At 35.2% G+C, this 20,915-nt stretch overlaps 1 protein-coding gene across 1 annotated transcript in view; it reads right to left on the bottom strand.

The window, feature by feature from the left end:
- SYNE2 (spectrin repeat containing nuclear envelope protein 2) overlaps positions 1 to 20,915 on the bottom strand; it is a 318,208-nt gene that overhangs the window by 204,634 nt on the left and 92,659 nt on the right. Inside the window, exons 9-16 of the mRNA XM_061180891.1 lie at positions 19,400 to 19,500; positions 17,591 to 17,692; positions 15,345 to 15,482; positions 5,089 to 5,253; positions 4,367 to 4,479; positions 3,346 to 3,508; positions 1,787 to 1,865; positions 1,328 to 1,515 (exon numbers count right to left, since the gene is read on the bottom strand). Coding sequence (XP_061036874.1) covers positions 1,328 to 1,515; positions 1,787 to 1,865; positions 3,346 to 3,508; positions 4,367 to 4,479; positions 5,089 to 5,253; positions 15,345 to 15,482; positions 17,591 to 17,692; positions 19,400 to 19,500 — 1,049 coding nt within the window. The remainder of the gene's footprint in view (positions 1 to 1,327; positions 1,516 to 1,786; positions 1,866 to 3,345; positions 3,509 to 4,366; positions 4,480 to 5,088; positions 5,254 to 15,344; positions 15,483 to 17,590; positions 17,693 to 19,399; positions 19,501 to 20,915) is intronic.

Genomic DNA, 20,915 nt, shown 5'->3' with positions numbered 1-20,915 from the left:
AAGCCCACATGCAGCAATGAAGACCCAATGCAGCTAAAAATAAAATAAAATAAATAAATTAAAAAAAAAAAAGTGAGCGTGAGGTTTCTGCAAAGACTTTGACTCTCCCTGTTGGTTGAGCGCTTCATCCCTCATTACTAACTGGCAGGCGCTGGCTGCCTGTTATCACTCTTGGTCCCGGACTTTCAGGAAGCATCTGATCTTCTATTTTTCTAAGTGGCTGATGAACTTACAGCAAAGGTTCTCAGACTTTTTCAGTTCATGGCCCCCTTAATGTCTCAGTAATTTTTTCATGGATTCCCTAGGCTAGAAGAATTATCTAACATTTCTCATTCTTAAGTAGTCAGGTCCAAACAACTTAGTAGTAATTTGTGTGGTGTCCAGCAGACAGATGTTGCTTTGTCTCCCTCAAATTTTAAATTATCTTGAGAGTTCTTTTTGGCAACTCAGGTCACCTCAGCACAGAGTTTGGAAATTCTAAGGCTTAAAGTGCTATTTCCTCAGAGAAATGTGAATTTTAATAAAAGAACTTTAAAGACAGAAGAGCTATTGAAAGCCAAAGATGTGAAATTCTGGTATCAACAGAGGTGACAGGAAGAAATAATGATTCACTCAAATATTCTTTTTGCACTCATATACTTATCAGAAACTTTACTTTCATATAAACAGCCTGTTTTCTGTTAAGTAACTTTAGCTTCTATTTGGAAAATGTTTAATCTGAGAGGCTGTCTACATTTATTTACAACAGAGGAAAACAAATGAAAGAAAGAAAAACTACCTCAGAGAATAATCATAAAACAGGTTATTACATAAATAGCAAATAAAAACAATAGTGAATTACTCCAAAATTTCTTCTATACTTCTCCACATAAGTAACCTATTTTGTTTTTCCTCCTCCAGAAAGTCAGAAAGGTTTTAGAACTGAAAGGTATGCACCCAAATGGAAAAAAAAAAACTTTCTAAAACATTCATTTATTTTAAATGTATCTATAAGCTATCTACTACTCCACATCTTTTATTTCCCTTCCAAGGAACTTAGCAATATATCTTCCAAAAGCTATACTGTGTATGTAAATTATACCCCAATAAAGCTGTGTGTGTGTGTGTGTGTGTGTGCGCGCGTGTGTGTGTAAAACCTATAACGAAGAGAAAAATTCCTTTTAGCGATTATATGAGAAAGAAACTAAACTCTTTCCAAAACTTTGGAGAATTTTTCCGACAGTCATGCTTACTTGTTCCTGGCCCCTCATTTTTGGATTGAAAACGAGAGTCTCCAAACAAAATGAAAAAAAGTAAAATTGAGCAGGTGCCATTAGACTGAAAATACCTCTTTCATCTGTTCCTTCTTTGTTTCCTCAAAACAAGCCTTTAGTAAACGAAGCTTTTCCACATAAATTGTCCAAGATGCCAGAACTTTTTGTAGAGTGGACTTCACATTATATATATTTTTTCTATACATGCAAAAATGATATTCCACCATTGTATATTGTTTACTAATATTTGGATATTCTCCAGCTATAAGGTTAACAAAACAAGAAAGTAATTTTAGAAAACAGTTTTTCATTAATAGAATAATACTGCTAAGAAAAATACTTGCATACTAATTGACAGTGGTGAAATAAATATGTACACTAACAATATTAAAAGTGGATGCAAGAATTTTCTAAAGAAAACACATATGTAAAACCAATTTCTAAAACATTAAGGTACATAAAGAAAGCAAAACAAATGAAATGCTATTTTTAAGTGATGGTCATTCCATCAAAAAGTAATTGTATAGCTTTACCCAAATTCTTATGAATTTCTTCACATTTTTGAAAAGAAGTTTCAAGTTGAGCTAAGAACTCTTTTTCTTCAATAAATTTCTGGGGAAAAAAATGAAAATAAAACATATTGACAGTTTGTATTATTAAAAATGTGTCAAGAAATCCAGATAGAGACATATACACATTGATGAAGCACTTAGGCACCAAAATTTCTTTACAGTTTTAATACTACATATTTGGGTAGGAAAAGAAGAAGAGTAGTTCATGAAGAGAGATAGTTAAGGTCTAAGAGACATAAGCAATATATAGGTATGAGACCTGACAGTTTATCTTAATGCAGTGACATAGTTCTAAAATGGTTTTCCTCTCATGAGAAAAGGCAAGTATTTATAGCAATTTCAACATCTCCTACCACACATATTTATTAACATTGCATAATTTATATCAGTTTCTCTTATCTCATATGCCTTTATTAATGTTGAATAATTTTTATTAGGTATGTTGAGTATGTTATAAATAGATACAATCCATCACACAAAAACTCTTGAGAAATACCATTAACCAAGTTATTATGTGCCTTAAGCTAGTAAAATCTATGGAAAAATAGACAGTTAATTAAAAACTCATTGTACACTTATGTGCCAACGGTATGATTATTTAAATGGAAAAATGAAAAATCAAGGTAGGAAAAAGAAATTAAAATATTAAAAATCTAGTCTAATATAGAATGATGATTCCTGTTTAGGAATGTACAGTATTTAAATCATAAATTGTAAATAAATCTTTCTTCATCATGTTTTTCCAATTTTTACACTCAAGTTTATAATCTTGGGTTTTTCTTTTTGGCCTTCATTCCAAAAACAGAGAAACAGGGAATTCCCTGGCAGTCCAGTGGTTAGGACTCAGTGCTTTCACTGCTGTGGCTCCAGGTTCAATCCCTGGTCGAGGAACTAAGATCCTGCAAGCCACGCAGCGCGGCCAAAAAAAAAAAAAGAAAAACAGAAAGAAGGATAATAAGGCCTAACTGTAGAAATGACACGGCCAGGTTGCTTTAGTGTTAATTTACCAAATAAACACACACATTGAAATCATTTGCAACATTTTTTCCCTATAAATTGCAAGAGCTAAACCCCCTCCCCCAGAAAGCCTCAAGACAAAACACACTGTTTTTCCCACTCTTAAAACTTGAAAGGCTAAGATTAAAATGTTCGAAGAAAAATTTAATTTTTGACTAAAACCATAAATCTGAGTGGGGAAAAATATTAAACAAGATGTCCAGTAAGTGAAAGTAGGAATTTTTTTAAAGGAAATAACACTGAAACTTTCTCTATTATGTAACTTAGTCCGGTTAACTAAATCTCCTCTGTTGTGCTAAATAATGTTTTCTCTTTCTTACTCTTCCCCATGTCTGTTATTTGACTACCGGTAATTCTTTTCTCTAGGCAATGTTTAAGCTAATGAAAGCTACCAAGAAAACTCATCTCAAAACCTGAAAAGGTAAGGGAAATTGTGCCAAGGAAAAATGCAAACCCAGCACCATGGAGAACAGTTGTCTGAGACATGAAATAAAGCAGCTTACATGCCAGTCTTCCAGCAATAATTCCACAGATTCTTTGCTCCCGTATTTGATGTTCCAAACAACCAATTTTGATTTCACTTCATCTAGCAAACCAAGAACTGAGCACTTATAGTAATGAAATTCTAGAAGTGGAATGAATTTTTCCCCCGAAATGTTGTTGATTCTGGAAGACAGTGCAGGTTTTAGAATTTAATTTAATATTGTTGGCCAATTGTGAGAAATCTGTTTGGCATTTTTAAAAATATTGGGGCTTTAACTTTTTCTTTTAAACACATGGAACTCAAATGAATCCTCATATCTTTTTTTTTAAACAAAGTAAAACAAACATTGTGACTAGATATAAAACAGCTATTTTAAGATAAAAATATTTAACAGAACACTTTCTGAAGAAACTATTCCCCTATTGAGAAATTCTATAATAAAATGTTAATCTCTAAAATATTTTACTAAATTTGAAAACTTCCATATAACTTAATACAACGGTAATTTCAACATTTACACATTAACAGCTTTCATTATTAAGGCTAATACCCTCTTAATATCATTCTAATAAGCTGCTTATGAATAATGAGAAAAGAGAAGATGATGTGGACAACCACAAATTAAATAATCTTCATATCTGTAGTTTTTTTGAGTTTATAAAGTGCTTTCATATACCTCCTCCCACTTCACCTAGTATCCTTGTGAGACATGAACAGAGTGATTACCATTACTCTGTATTTACAAACGAGGAAACGTGCAGAAAGACATAGTAACTTGGCCACAACCAAGATAAAGAGCTCAGTTTCTGACTATACGTCCAGAACTTTTTCCACCACCATATCCTACCAGGCAATAAAAGAGGAGGTATGTTAGCATGATATAATGTTACTATTACATAAAACATGAAGGAACTGTTATCAAGACTTAAAGACCTATTGTCAGAAATTATCGAAAAATCTGTATTTTCCGGTCCCTATAGCACCATGTTAGTGCTCCAACACAAAGGTGTCAGCAGTTGTGGAAGGGTAGTGATACAAACCGTCTTTTCATTTCCTCCAATTTGTTAGGTGGTACCAATGGCAAATGTTTTTCATCTCTATTTTCAAATGTCAGGAGAGTATTCAAATGACAGTCAAATTTATCCATCAGACTCTGTAAAGAAATTTAGCATGATATAACCAGATTTATTGCCAAACACTGTAATTGAAGGCTTGTTAATCTCATTTGCTCTGTGCATGCACTGCATCTTTTTTCAAAACAAAAATCATAAAGCCCTTTCATTTTTAACTAAAATGTTGTAAATAAATATTTTCATCATAAATGTTTTAAACTGGACCATTTTACAGAGGGGCGGACTGCAGTTTCTTTGGTAACAGCTTTATCAAAATCTTTTGTTTTCAGATGTATTTTCCATTCCTTTGTGGGCTCAAATGCTATAAATCTCACCTATCAAATTCTTTCATATCATTTTAGTGAGAACCCAATCTTCTATGTTTTAAAACAGTCTCCCCTCTCCTTTTCTGCCAGACTTTACAGAGTCCAGACTTTACTGGACTTTTCTTATTGTTTCCACCTTAAACTAGCACAACGCTCATCAAGAAACTGAAGGTATCCTTTGGGACCCAAAAATCTCCAGGGGAATCACCTAAACCATCCTCAAATACCCACTATACCTCCTTCCCTCCTTTCTAGGAACATCTTCCTCAAGAACAGTTCCTAACAAAGCACAGATTTTTCCATGTTTCTTTTTTCTTTTCCAACCTGAAATAAAGTCATTTTCTCTTGCATTAGAGCCATGGCTTCATAGTAATCCTGGGAGGCTGGCAAATCTTCATCTATAAGCTCCTCCACACCCTGGAGCCAAGTTTCTATTTGATAGAGGGGTGAGGGCAAGACATGATTCAACTCTGTTTTCCACACATTAATCTGAAAAAAAAAAAGGAAAGATGTTCTTCAGTAGACACTTCTATAGTTTATTTCTTCACATACGGCATGCTTAATTCTTTAAAGAATTCTTTTAAAACCACTCTTAAAAATAGTATTTAATTCTCTGATCTGTTAGACAAGGAAATCTTGATCAATAGGTAAATTTCTTAGTTCTAAGTATCAGTTGGCTAGCTGCTGATCGAGAACATAATTTGTTCAAAAGTAGTAGAAGAGGGCACAAGAATAAAAACAAATGTTTTGATAAATCCATAATCAGTCATGAGAGGGAAATTAGAAATAGTTAAAGCACCCCTCAAAGCAGGGGTAGACTACTGTACTGAATGACCATCATTTGAAATGTTGTATGCCCTTGTGTTCTCTGACATTACAACTATACATCGCAAGCAGATTTATAGATTACTTTCCTCACGAGCCCTAATCATATATTTACATTAGATATCTCTACCATATCTCCTGAATATCTGTCCTTCACCGAAGTCCCCGCCCCCCAATCCAGCCAACCTTCTCCTTCCTCAGCCTTCCCACCACTCCCTACATACATGAGTCACATAAATGCCAGCTACTTATTGCCCCAAACCCTGATTACTCTCCCAGGTCTTTGCCCTTGCTGCCCCTTCTACCTGGATTTTCCCCCTGCTAAACACCATCAAAACTCACTCACAGAGTCCCATACAGGATAAACCCAAGGAGAAACACACCGAGACACATAGTAATCAAACTGGCAAAAATTAAAGACAAAGAAAAATTATTGAAAGCAGCAAGGGAAAAACGACAAATAACATACAAGGGAACTCCCATAAGGATAACAGCTGATTTCTCAGCAGAAACTCTACAAGCCAGAAGGCAGTGGCATGATATACTTAAAGTGATGAAAGGGAAGAAACTACAACCAAGATTACTCTACCCGGCAAGGATCTCATTCAGATTTGATGGAGAAATCAAAAGCTTTACAAACAAGTAAAAGCTAAGAGAATTCAGCACCACCAAACCAGCTCTACAACAAATGCTAAAGGAATTTCTCTAAGTGGGAAACACAAGAGAAGAAAAGGACCTACAAAAACAAACCCAAAACTATTAAGAAAATGGTCATAGGAACATACATATCGATAATTACCTTAAACATGAATGGATTAAATGCTCCAACCAAAAGACACAGGCTTGCTGAATGGATACAAAAACAGACCCATATATATGCTGCCTAAAAGGGACACATTTCAGACCAAGGGACAGATACAGACTGAAAGTGAGGGGATGGAAAAAGATATTCCATGCAAATGGAAATCAAAAGAAAGCTGGAGTAGCTATACTCATATCAGATAAAATAGACTTTAAAATAAAGAATGTCAAAAGAGACAAGGAAGGACACTACATCATGATCAAGGGATCAATCCAAGAAGAAGATATAACAATTATAAATATATATGCACCCAACATAGGAGCACCTCAATACATAAGGCAACTGCTAATAGCTATAAAAGAGGAAATCGACAGTAACACAATAATAGTGGGGGACTTTAACACCTCACTTACACCAATGGACAGAACATCCAAAATGAAAATAAATAAGGAAACAGAGCTTTAAATGACACAATAGACCAGATAGATTTAATTGATATTTATAGGACATTCCATCCAGAAACAGCAGATTACACTTTCTTCTCAAGTGCGCACAGAACATTCTCCAGGATAGATCACATCTTGGGTCACAAATCAAGCCTCAGTAAATTTAATAAAACTGAAATCATATCAAGCACATTTTCTGACCACAATGCTATGAGATTAGAAATCAATTACAGGGAAAAAAACATAAAAAACACAAACACATGGAGGCTAAACAATACGTTACTAAATAACCAAGAGATCACTGAAGAAATCAAAGAGGAAATCAAAAAATACCTAGAGACAAATGACAACAAAAACAGGACGATCCAAAACCTATGGGATGCAGCAAAAGCAGTTCTAAGAGGGAAGTTTATAGCTACACAAGCCTACTTCAAAAACAAGAAAAATCTCAAATAAACAATCTAACCTTACACCTAAAGGAAATACAGAAAGAAGAACAAACAAAACCCAAAGTTAGCAGAAGGAAAGAAATCATAAAGATCAGAGCAGAAATAAATGAAATAGAAACAAAGAAAACAATAGCAAGGATCAATAAAACTAAAAGCTGGTTCTTTGAGAAGATAAACAAAATTGATAAACCATTAGCCAGACTCATCAAGAAACAGAGGGAGAGGACTCAAATCAATAAAATTAGAAATGAAAAAGGAGAAGTTACAACAGACACCGCAGTAATACAAAGCATCCTAAGAGACTACTACAAGCAACTCTATGCCAATAAAATGGACAACCTGGAAGAAATGGACAAATTCCTAGAAAGGTATAACCTTTCAAGACAGAACCAGGAAGAAATAGAAAATATGAACACACCAATCACAAGTAATGACATTGAAACTGTGACTAAAAATCTTCCAACAAACAAAAGTCCAGGACCAGATGGCTTCACCTACCCTTCTCAAACTCTTCCAAAAAATTGCAGAGGAAGGAACACTCCCAAACTCATTCTATGAGGCCACCATCACCCTGATACCAAAACCAGACACAGATACTACAAAAAAAGAAAATTACAGACCAATATCACTGATGAATATAGATGCAAAAATCCTCAACAAAATACTAGCAAACAGAATCCAACAACACGTTAAAAGATTCATTCACCGAGAGCTGGGGCGGCTGTTAACTGCCCTGCGCTGCCATGTCATTTCTTTACAGACTCGCTGGTCCCGACAGCACATGACCCATGAGAGGCCCTAGTATGCAGATGAGGATGTGACAGTGAATTTGGAGTGGCATTCAACTCTGGAGCATGCTTCAATAGAAGCATCAAGCAGAAACTCTTCGAGAAGCTGAAAGAAGCTAAAGCATTTAAAAACATATTAAATGGGTATCACTTCTTATCTTGGAATGATCTCAAATATCATAGCATGAGAGAATCACAGTGGCTATGTGGATATAAGACCAAAAAAAGATGGCAGCAACAGACCATGGTGTACCTCTGCAGTCTGTTTTCCAGTCTCCACAGCCACCTTCTGCCTCCACAGGTCCCACCCAAGGATTCTCAGAGCTGCAGGAATGAGATTTTTTTCCAACTTCTTTCCTCATGGTGACTCCTCATGTACCCTCTTGAGGGCTGTGGTAAACTGTTTCTCTGTAGTAAAAATGCCCGTGATACTCTTCTCTACTGCCTCTCTCACATATAAGATGGCAGTATTAAAATTCCTCATATTGAATGTACTGTCATATTTCCAAAATTATTTACATGGTAAAATAAAAATATATTCTTTGAAAAAAAAAAAAAAAAAAAAAAAAAGATTCATTCACCATGATCAAGTGGGATTTATCCCAGGGATGCAAGGATTCTTCAATATACGCAAATTAATCAATGTGATACACCATATTAACAAATTGAAGAATAAAAACCATATGATCATCTCAATAGATGCAGAAAAAGCTTTTGACAAAATTCAACACCGATTTATGATAAAAACTCTCCAGAAAGTGGGCATAGAGGGAACCTACCTCAACATAATAAAGGTCATATACGACAAACCCACAGCAAACATCATTCTCAATGGTGAAAAACTGAAAGCATTTCCTCTAAGATCAGGAACAAGACAAGGTTGCCCACTCTCACTACTATTATTCAACATAGTTTTGGAAGTCCCAGCCATGGCAATCAGAGAAGAAAAAGAAATAAAAGGAATACAAATTGGAAAAGAAGAAGTAAAACTGTCAGTGTTTGCAGATGACATGATACTATACATAGAGAATCCAGAGATGCCACCAGAAAACTACTAGAGCTAATCAATGAATTTGGTAAAGTTGCAGGATACAAAATTAATGCACAGAAATCTCTTGCATTCCTATACACTACCAATGAAAAATCTGAAAGAGAAATTAACGAAACACTCCTATTTACCACTGCAACAAAAAGAATAAAATACTTAGCAATAAACCTACCTAGGGAGACAAAAGACCTGTATGTAGAAAGCTATAAGACACTGATGAAAGAAATTAAAGATGATACCAACAGATGGAGAGATATACCATGTCCTTGGAAGAATCAATATTGTGAAAATGATTATACTACCCAAAGCAATCTACAGATTCAATGCAATCCCTATCAAATTACCAATGGCATTTTTTACAGAACTAGAACAAAAAATCTTAAAATTTGTATGGAGACACAAAAGACCCCAAATAGCCAAAGCAGTCTGGAGGGAAAAAAGTGGAGCTGGAGGAATCAGACTCCCTGACTTCAGACTATACTACAAAGCTACAGTAATCAAGACAATATGGTACTGGCACAAAAACAGAAATATAGATCAATGGAACAGGATAGAAAGCCCAGAGATAAACCCACGCACCTACGGTCAACTAATCTATGGCAAAGGAGGCAAGGATATACAATGGAGAAAAGACAGTCTCTTCAATAAGTGGTGCTGGGAAAACTGGACAGCTACATGGAAAAGAATGAAATTAGAACACTCCCTAACACCATACACAAAAATAAACTGAAAATGGATTCGAGACCTAAATGTAAGACCGGACACTATAAAACTCTTAGAGAAAAACATAGGAAGAACACTCTTTGCCATAAATTACAGCAAGATCTTCTTTGATCCACCTCCTAGAGTAATGGAAATAAAAACCAAAATAAACAAATGGGACCTAATGAAACTTAAAAGCTTTTGCACAGCAAAGGAAACCATAAACAAGACGAAAAGCCAACCTTCAGAATGGGAGAAAATATTTGCAAACGAATCAATGGACAAAGGATTAATCTCCAAAATATATAAACAGCTCACGCAGGTCAATATTAAAAAAACAAACAACCCAATCCAAAAATGGGCAGAAGACCTAAATAGACATTTCTCCAAAGAAGACATACAGATGGCCAAGAAGCACATGCAAAGCTGCTCAACATCACTCATTATTAGAGAAATGCAAATGAAAACTACAATGAGGTATCACCTCACACCAGTTAGAATGGGCATCATCAGAAAATCTACAAAACAACAAATGCTGTAGAGGGTGTGGAGAAAAGGGAACCCTCTTGCACTGTTGGTGGGAATGTAAATTGATACAGCCACTATGGAGAACAGTATGGAGGTTCCTTAAAAAACCAAAAATAGAATTACCATATGACCCAGCAATCCCACTACTGGGCATATACCCTGAGAAAACCATAATTCAAAAAGATACATGCACCCCAATGTTCATTGCAGCACTATTTACAATAGCCAGGTCATGGACGCAACCTAAATGCCCATCGACAGATGAATGGATAAAGAAGATGTGGTACATATATACAATGGAATATTACTCAGCCATAAAAAGGAACGAAATTGGGTCATTTGTAGAGATGTGGATGGACCTAGAGACTGTCACACAAAGTGAAGTAAGTCAGAAAGAGAAAAACAAATATCATATATTAACGCATATATGTGGAACCTAGAAAAATGGTACAGATGAACCGGTTTGCAGGGCAGAAATTGAGACACAGATGTAGAGAACAAACGTATGGACACAAAGGGGGGAATGCAGCGGGGGGTGGGGGTGGTGGTGTGATGAACTGGGAGACTGGGATTGACATGTATACACTGATGTGTATACAATGGATAACTAATAAGAACCTGCTGTATAAAAAAATAAATTCAAAAATTCAAAAAAAAAAAACTCACACACTCATTCATTCACTCATTGAGCAAACATTTATGAATTGTGCTAAGAGTTGGGTATAAAGACACAGAAGGCTTCTGGAGTAGAGGAAGGACATGTGGGGGGGGTGGTCACACACCACAGAGGACTGTGCAGCGGTTAGATGCCAATTAGATGTACACGGGGGGCAACATGGAGGCACCTTAAATATATGTGTTCAAAACTGAAAGTAAGGAGCAGAATAACATACAATATCAATTCACACAACCTAAAAATACACGGACACATAAATACAATACTGCATTTTGCAAGAACACATAAAACAAAAAGATACACGTTAAGCACATCACAATGGCAGCCTAAGGAGAAAGAGGGATGGAAGGAGGGTGTGGGGATAAAAGGAAGTAAACATAAAATTTAATAAAGGAATAAAAATAGGAGTAGGGCCTTGCGCAGATCCATGTGTCATGAAGGCAAGAGTAAGTTTAACACAACCTTCCACATCTAAGGGTCAACCAGATAAATAATAGCCACAGCTCCTGCCTGAACCACCTAGTGGGGGAAGCAGACAAGGACACAGTTACAGTAAAGTGTGGTCAGCAATATAAGAGAGCCAGTGGGGAGGACTCCACACTGATGATGAAAGCACGAGTTTTAAGTCTGTATTCTCTCTTACCGTTATAGTTCTACTAGAGGAGTTGTCACTATTCTTAGAGTTAAATCACTTTTAGAGGAAAGAATAGGCAAAATTAGGTTATTTTTTAAGAATAGTGTTCTTTGATTCATTATTAATTCATTGAAAAACGTTTATTGGGTGCCCACTATATGCAGGGCAAAGTATCAAAAACACCCCCATTAAACCAACAACCCAAGTACAAAGATGTTAAATGAGGACAAAGCTAGCCTCCTTTAAGGCAGTCAAATGGAACTATTTATAAACCAGAAACATTAAGTATTACAGTTTTTGAATTTTGTTTTGCTTTTTTTAGCATTATTGAGGTATAACTGACAAATAAAATTGTAAGATATTTAAAGTGTACATCATGGTGATTTGATATACATTTACATCATGAAAGGAGTCTCACCATCTAGTTAACACATCCATCATTTCACAAATTTATCTTTTTGGGGGGGCAAGTACATTTAAGTTTTACTCTCTAGAAAATTTCAATGATATAATACAGTGTTATCACTATAGTCACCATGTTTTACATTATATCCTCAGAACTTATTCATCTTAGAGCTGAAAGTTTGTTCCCCTTAACCAACTTCCCCCTATTTTCCACACCTTCAGTCCCGGACAACCACTTTTCTACTCTGTTTCTACGAGTTTAACTTTGTTTTAAGATTCCACAAATAAGTGACACCATGTAGTATTTTGTTTTGCTTTAATTGCCTTGCAAGTTTATTTTCTCAAAAGGCGTAAGACAAAAGACAGCTCTACAATCCTAAATCATTAACTACATACCATTAAGCTTCCAGTCGGAAAAGAATGAAAAAATGTTTTCACTGTTATGAATTTTAATATGAACAAGTTAGCATGTACCTTTATTATATGTATCTGAATTATCTGTGAATTTCCCAAAAAATAAACAAAGAAACAAACAAAAAACCCAGAAAACTGGCAAACGACTGAGAAAAAGAGAAGCTAAGAGCGATACCTCTAACTCAGCTGTTATTCTTTTCACAACTGAAAGAAAGCTGTATATATTTTGCATGAAACCAAATGTGGGCTTTCTGACTGTGGGCTGTACTCTATGCGGCAGTAGGAAGAGGAAAGATAGAAGGCGGTGTTTACCTTTCATTCCTCTCTTTCCACTCTTAACGTAGAAAACTAGTTCTACACTTTCTTTCTCAGTGTTGGAAATTACCTTTGAATTTGGATGAAAATTTATATAAGATCTTGTCAGGTCAAAATAACACAATGTGGCTATTTCCTATAGCAGGCTTAAAATGAAATCATTTATTAAGATGCTTTGAGATATCTGTGTCCTCAACCAATTGAACCAAAATCTGTCTGGATGGTACTGACTGTTATATACCTGATGACTTTAAAATTAATAAGTTTCATTTTGCAACACCAAGAAAATGAGCGGCACTCTACCTAAGGAACGGATTTTCAAGCTACTATCAATTTATAGCACTTAATCTTGCAAAATAGTTCTTTTAATGGTTTTTCTCATTATTTTGGGTGATTTTTCCAAATCACAGGCAGCAAAGTTAGACCAGGTCTTTGTGGCCTGGAACAGCCTGAACTATACAGACAATATTTTCTTCCTCTCCTTCTGTTTTGTTGAGGATTTGTAACAGAGAGTTCCTGCCCTTCACAGGGATCAGTTTTGTCAAACTGTGGTCGGAACAGGAGCTGAAATTGCAACGAGCACTGCCACTTGATGGGAAAATTTCTGAAGCTGCACTAGTTCTTCAAAATTAGGGACTGAAAGGGTGGCTCTTTTAAGCCACTGTGCTAGTGTTTAACACACTACACAAATGGTATGATAAATATATTCTGAAAACAGGGTGTCGCTCTTGATGGCCAAGAGGCTTGAGCAAGAATTGGCAAACTTTTCCAGAGCCAAAGAGTATTTTTGACTTACAAACTACACAATCTCTGTTGTAACTCTGTAAATTCACTAAAAGTCATTTAATTAGCCATTTAAAATGAGCAAATTCTATGATACGTAAATTATACCTCAACAAAGATGTTTAAAAAGAATGAAAGCAAAATAAAGACATTTAGACATCAAAGAAAACGAAGAGAATTTGACATTCACAGATCTGCATTATAAGATAAGTTAAAGGAAGTTTTTCAAGCTGAATGGAAATGAGTTCAGATGGAAACTCAAATCTCTAGGGAGGAACGAAGAACAATGGTAATGAAAAATAGCTATATAGATAAGAAAGACTAATTTTTCTCCTTAATTTCTTTAAAATACATGACTGTTTTGAGCAAAAATGTATAACATGGTCTTGGGGACTTTAAAACATATGTTTGTGTCATATATACATTTATATATAAAGCAACTAAGCATAAAAAATGAGAGATTTGATTGCAAGGCTTCCACATATTATAAGAAGTTGTACAATAACTTAGAAGTTGTAGAACTTTAAGTAGACTATAAAAATTTTATAATGTACATTGTAATCACAGTAAAAATTTGAAAGAGGTAGAGCCAAAAAGCCAATAGATAAATTAAAATGGAATTCTAAAAATATTAACATAATCTAAAACAAGGCAGGAAAAGAAAGAATAGAGATACAAAAAACAGAGGGAATAAACAGAAAAAAAAGCATAAGATGGTAAATCCACATCGAACCATAACAATAATTACATTTAATATTAACTGTCTAAACACTCAAGTGAAAAGGCAAAGATTGTCAGAGTGGATAATAAAGCAGGATCCAACCATATGCTGTCTATAAGAGATGCACTTTAAATATAAAGACTCAAATAGTTTGAAAGTAAATGAAGGAAAAAGATGTGCCACACAAACAGTCAGCACAGGAAGAATGCAATTATCATACTGATATCAGATTAAGTAGACATGAAGAAAAATAGTCTTACCAGAGATAAACAGGAATATTTCATAATGGTGAAAGTGTTGATTCACGAATACATAACAATCATAAATGTACACACCTAATAACAAAGTCTTAAAATACATAATACAAAATTTGACTAAACTAAAGGAAGGATTCTACAGATTTTAATAGGCCTCTCTCAGAAATTGATAGAATACATAGACAAAATGTCAGTCAAGACATAGATAATCTGAATGCTACCAACCACCTTGTCTTAATTGATATTTATAGAATACTATATCCAATAACTACAGAATACATGTTCCTTTCAAGTGCAAATAGTATATATATATATATACACACACCATATCTTGGGCCATAACACAAGACTCAATAAATTTAAAATGACTGAAATCATACAGATATATTCAGACACACATACACACATTCATCATCACACATTCTCTCTGGGTTTGTCCCTACCTACTTCAAGCATCTATTGATAGTGATACATGATACTGGTCCAAAGCAGAGAGGAGGTTGCAGGTCAATCAGAATATGGATAATCTACTGTGGCAAACCAAGAATTGATGGCAAATATAAAAACTTTGGATAAGCCTGCAATTTCTCTAAACAGAATGTTATAAATTCCTATTTCAATATCAACCACTACCCAAATGAGATCATGGAGAAAATATAACGCTCTCCCAACTTTCTGATGAAGCATCTACTCTGTCTTTTACAGAATTCCTCATGAAAGTCTAAAGTTCTCATCCAACAAACAAAGCTGCCCCGTGAAAATGTTCTAATCAACACAACACAGTAACCTGGCAGTTGAGACCATCCCAGGCTTCTCTCAACTGTAACTGATCTTCATTCAGCTCATCTAGATTCCTTGTTATCGACAGGACATCCAGAAACGGTTTTTTTTCTTCATTGAATGACTCCAAAAAGGACAGCAGGCTCTACAATTAGAAGGGTATTTTAAAGACTGAAATGTTTAAACCAGTTTATAAAATGTAATTTGCTATTTGAAGGTAAATAGTTGTAGGTTATATTTAAACTTTTACTTAGATAAAGGTAAAATTCCCTGAATTCACGATCCTCTCACCAATCCAGTTTCTTTCTTCAGTGCACCCTCATGATCTGGGTGCCCTCATAGTGACATAGGTCACAGCTTGCATCTCATGTCACTATGGTTGGATTTCTACTGGAATAGGGCAGCAAGGCCACCCAGCTCTAGAGGACAAATCATAACGCCCCATGGAAAATGTGAGTTTGTCCTCCCCAAATATGTGTTCACAACAAAATAAGAATGAGTAGAAGTGAGAATTTTATGACAGCAGTCATCATGTATAAATGGTTTTTGAAGTTTCCATGATTAACTGAGCTTGAGCCATTCTTCCCAAGTCATTTTATACAAACTTTAGAATATACTTTGTCTTTGCCCTCAAAAATTTAATAAATAAAGCTTTTCTTTGTTTGTATTTGCGTGAAATATTGGTGTTTGAGTCATCAATTCCATAACTGTTATTTAAGATTACCCATAATTATTGGCCGCATTTCTAATTAAATTTTGTGAACAAACTGAGGGATAAGTAATTTGATTCTTTCTGAGAATTAAAATAACTTCATAAAGCCTTTCATTTAAGAAAGCTGAATCTGTGGTACATTAGTAAATGAAAGACAAGTGAGAGCAAGACTCTTCCTGTGGACGCTGAGCACCTTGTCGATGAAAACAATTTCAGGCCAGAGCTAAGAGGCAAAAAGCACAAGAAGCCTATGCAGTTCAGAAAAAAGGAAGAAGAGAATGTCTTCCTTCCCTCATGGCTCCAAACCTAAAAGAATGGTGTGGCGAGCAAGTCACAGAATCCACCGAATGTTAGTGTAGGAAAGACTGGATCCATCCAACTCCCTTTCTTAACCAATGGGGGGGATGAAGGTCTAGAAGTGCTGAGTGCTGTATAGGCCCATGAGTGTATCTCTTCCTTATTCAGGACGGAGACCAGGGGAGGGGCACAGTGTTGCACAGACTGGGTTCTAAGAAAGAAGACTGTGGAACCTTCACTTTGGCTCCTGATAGCCTCTTTCAAAATGGTGTGGGGAATAACTGCTTACCCTGGAGAAGCATCAGGACTAAAGAGAGCTGGGCTTTGAAGCTAGACTTCATTCAAATCCCACCTCTACCTTTCAGTAGCTATATAACTTTAGATAAATCACTTAGTCCCTCTAAGTCTTGTTTGTCTTCATCTGTAAAACTGGAATAACCATACCATACTCAGCAAGATGTTGTAACCTGTAAAACACTTGTCAGCAGGTGCCTGATATATAGCAAATGTTCAATACATGGTGACAGTAACAGTTGTTCATTACTCCCAAAGGACATTTTGGTTGAAGCCCTGAACTGTAATTCTGGGATGGCTCCATTTCTGATTTCCTAATCTTTTTCCCTTCAATATTCATTCCGAAAAGCATGTTCTGCTCTAGACCTGGGATTGGAAAACGTGTACTATAAGATAAGTAAGATAGCAAACATCTTGGGCTTTGTGGGTCATATGGTCTCTGTTGTAACTATTCAACAATGTGGTGAGAATGCAGCCACAAACAATACTTTAATGGGCATGGCTCACATATAATATATATTATAATATATAATATATATTATAATATATAATATAATATATAATACATAAGATAATGTATCCAATAACAATGTATTTACAAAAACAGGTGCTGGGGCGCAGAGACCAGTTTGCCAGTCCCCACTCTAAAACCTTACTACTCAAAGTCCTCTAAGGACCACCAGCATCAGCACCATCTGGGAGCTTGTGGGAAACGCAGAATCTCAGGCCCCATCCCAGAACTACTGAGTTAGAATCTGCATTTTAACAAGATTCCCCAGGTGATTCCTATGCACATTAAAATTTGAGAAGCTCGGTCCTTCGAACTCAACACTAACACTTGGAGTTAATTTAGTATTTAAACAATTAACTCTGAAAGTTTTTTTCTAAAAACATCCTACTCTTCCCCAAGAGTAAACTACAAATAAATTACTGTTTAAAGTCATACTTACTTCATACTTCTTACAGTAGGTCTCATTTTCTGAATCCGTTAGCATTTTCTGTAGCTTTTTCTCTTGTAGAGTTAACCAGACCATAGCATCTTTCACCTTTCCCTGTAATTCACACACACACATTTAAAACTCTAGCCTAAATATACTTTGTGATTTTTTTAAACAATAAAATTAACAACTTCAAACATCAGTGAAATAGCGTAATCACTACACACCAATGACTCATTGTGCCAAAGAGGAATTTTGCCTGTTCATGCAACACCTTAAATTTTAAAATGGATTGAAACTACCATCTGAATATAACGTGCTAAAGAAACAGGGCAAGCAAGTCCCTATTTTTTTGGCTTATCCACTTTCATTATTCTTCAATTTTAGAGAACATTATTCTAAATTATTTATTTATAGTAGGCATTTCAGAATACTGCTTACCAATAAATCTAAACATGGGTTAACAGATGTTTACATCTACTAAATATACTGACATCAAAAATATCTTGAACAATTTAAAGATCCTAAAAATAACATTACTAAAAGCTTTGGTTAAGCTATCCTATGGAATTAGGCAACAATTATTTCTTCTTTAGATTCTTGTTTAGGCGGTAAGCTTGCACACATTTGGAGGCAAATTTTACTGGCGGAGGATAAAGCAAAAGAAATTGCATCTTATTTCCATTCTCCTTTAACCTTCCTTTACTTTTTTCTTTCTATTAAGCAACAGTGCTTTCTATATATTTTTGCAACTGATTTCATGGACAGTTGAATTTTTAATTTTATTTTTTGATAAGAAAATTAATTAGAAAAGAGGAGCTCCTCAGCAGGTCAGAAATAAGTGAGGTGCATTATAAGCCCGTGTCTCAGCTTGAGTCTCTCTTCCAGAGTCAGCAACAATCTGGCTTGGTGCCTCAAACAAAACAGTTGGAAAAACATAGGCCTAAATTTTATGTCAAAGCAAATGTGATAATATGACTACATGTTTACATGTCTGAGGAAGTAGTTTAAATTTTAAAATAATATTCAAAAATGTTTTACTAAACTCACAGCGCTCATTTATCTTTATAGATGCAGAAAAATTGTTTATTTTCAGCTCAGTGATTTTTAAGAAATTTCCACCCACAATATTTTGTGTAACTGACTGAAAGTCAAAGGAAAAAATTGAATAAACAAATGGCAGCCTGATGGTAATTCAACAGTATCTCAACAAACAAGGATTAAGAGTGGAACACAATGCTTCTGTTTATATGGATTATATGATTCCATTTATACTAAGCTAAAGAACAGGTAAAATGGAAATATGCTAAAATTAGATTGTGATGATGGTTGCACAACTATGTAAACATACTAAAAACCATTGAATCGTAAATTTTAAATGATTTAATTTACGGTATAGTAATTGTATCTCAATAAAGCTGACAAAAATCCAATATCTCTAGACTTTTTTAAAAGCCTGCTAAACTTAATTTGTCCTATATAGTACATATCTAAATGCTGTTTTAGATAATTCAACAAAGTTTAATAAATTACCACTTTTAACTTCAAAAAAACAAGCAAAACTAATCTATAGTGAAAGAAATTGGAATATTGGTTGCTTCAGGTGGAGGAGTACAGACAGAGAGAGGCACAATGGAACAACCTGGGTAATAGAAATGTTTTACATCACGATTAAAGTATGGTTATATGGTGTATGCATTTGCCAAAACTCATTGAACTGTACATTTAAGTTCTGTGTTCAAATTATGCCTCGATGCTAAAAATTAGACTATTAATAGGGTACAACAAAAATGAGCTTGATTTGTACTTATAAAGACATACCTGGGCTTTATCTCCAGTCCCAGGTGCATCCTTTGAATACTGCAGAAACTGTGCCACATAGGTCATGACTGACTTTTCATCAGGATTAACAACATCCACATCTGCAAGATATGCCACACTATCAACCAGCTATAGGTGTGATTTACTATAATTAATACTCAAGAACAGTACTGAAATGAACTTGAAATGAACCAAAGTAGTCGACCAGCCATGCAATCTCTGCTCACTCACACTTGCGCCAAGGTTATGCAGTGGTTAAGAGCTTAGATCTAGAGTGAGATGGAGCTGGGTTGAATCCTGGCAGGAGTATTGCACAGCCTCAGTTTCCTAATAATAAAATGTCACTGTACATGTTGTATGTATGAGGGCATGAGTAGTCAGGGAGGGAGGATAGGAGAAAGGTAAGCCTTCCTCTTTCTGGTGACACAGTGCAGAAAGTCCTCCAGGAATGCAGAAACATAGAGCAACTGGAATCCACTCCTGACACATTGGTCTCAGCATTTGTGCAATAAAGCATTTCCAAAAGTATATGCTGTATAGAAGATTTGTTCAAGACATCCACAAGATTTTATTCGTTCATTTGTGGAGCAAATACATTTACTGAGAGCCTTCTATGGACCAATCTTTGTTTTGCATTAAAAGAGCCCATGGTGAAATAAATTTGGAAAATGCTGATTTAAACAAAGTTAAAAATATTATAAATTCATTAAGTACAGAACTTCTCCAGGCATATAATAAATTAAGTAGATCACAAAATCACAAAGAAGAGATTACAATATGTTACAGACAAAATGAACACATAATTTGGGGATGTCTTTTGCTACACCGCCAAAACAACCAATGATGATATTGACAAGGAAATCTGTGTTTATTTATTAATTCTGTTAAATTCAATTCAACATGTATTTATAGAGAGCCAACAAATGCAGGTCACAAGCAGGATATGTAAGACTCAGTCCTTGTCCTTATGGGCTTATGTTTCATCCTTTCATTCAGCAAGTAGATGCCAGACCCTTGAGTAGATGCTAGATGCCTTAAGCCATTATCTGCCCCTTGAGGAGCTTGCAGTTAGGAGAAAAACAAATAAACAAATACAACACACTATGCATGCTTTAGCAAGCATGTTTACTGGGCCCAGTGAGTGCTCTAAGTCAGTTGAGGGAGGAATTGAATCTAATCTATAACCAAATGATAAAATCCAAGGCAGTAAGCACATTAAAAGCATCAATAAAGAGCTGGGAGTAGGGATTCAATAAAGAAAGGATCCCTAAGAGTTAAGTTATTCTATCTTTTATTGAAAAAAGTATAAATATCAAGAGATACATAAAATAATGATACTGGCTTAGCTGGATACCTCTCTTTTAAATTTTCTCATTGTATATGAGGCTATGCATAATGATTAAATGTGTTAACAAAATTGTGTCAAAAGATAATTCCCTTATTCAAGTACGACTGTGGTATTTGGTTTGCATAAATAATCACGATGGGGACTTCCCTGGTGGTCCAGTGGTTAAGA

The sequence above is a fragment of the Eubalaena glacialis genome, chromosome 2 (assembly GCF_028564815.1).
Source record: "Eubalaena glacialis isolate mEubGla1 chromosome 2, mEubGla1.1.hap2.+ XY, whole genome shotgun sequence".
NCBI lineage: Eukaryota > Metazoa > Chordata > Mammalia > Artiodactyla > Balaenidae > Eubalaena > Eubalaena glacialis.
The sequence above is the reverse complement of the archived record's forward strand: the minus strand, read 5'-3'. Positions and strand labels throughout refer to the sequence as shown.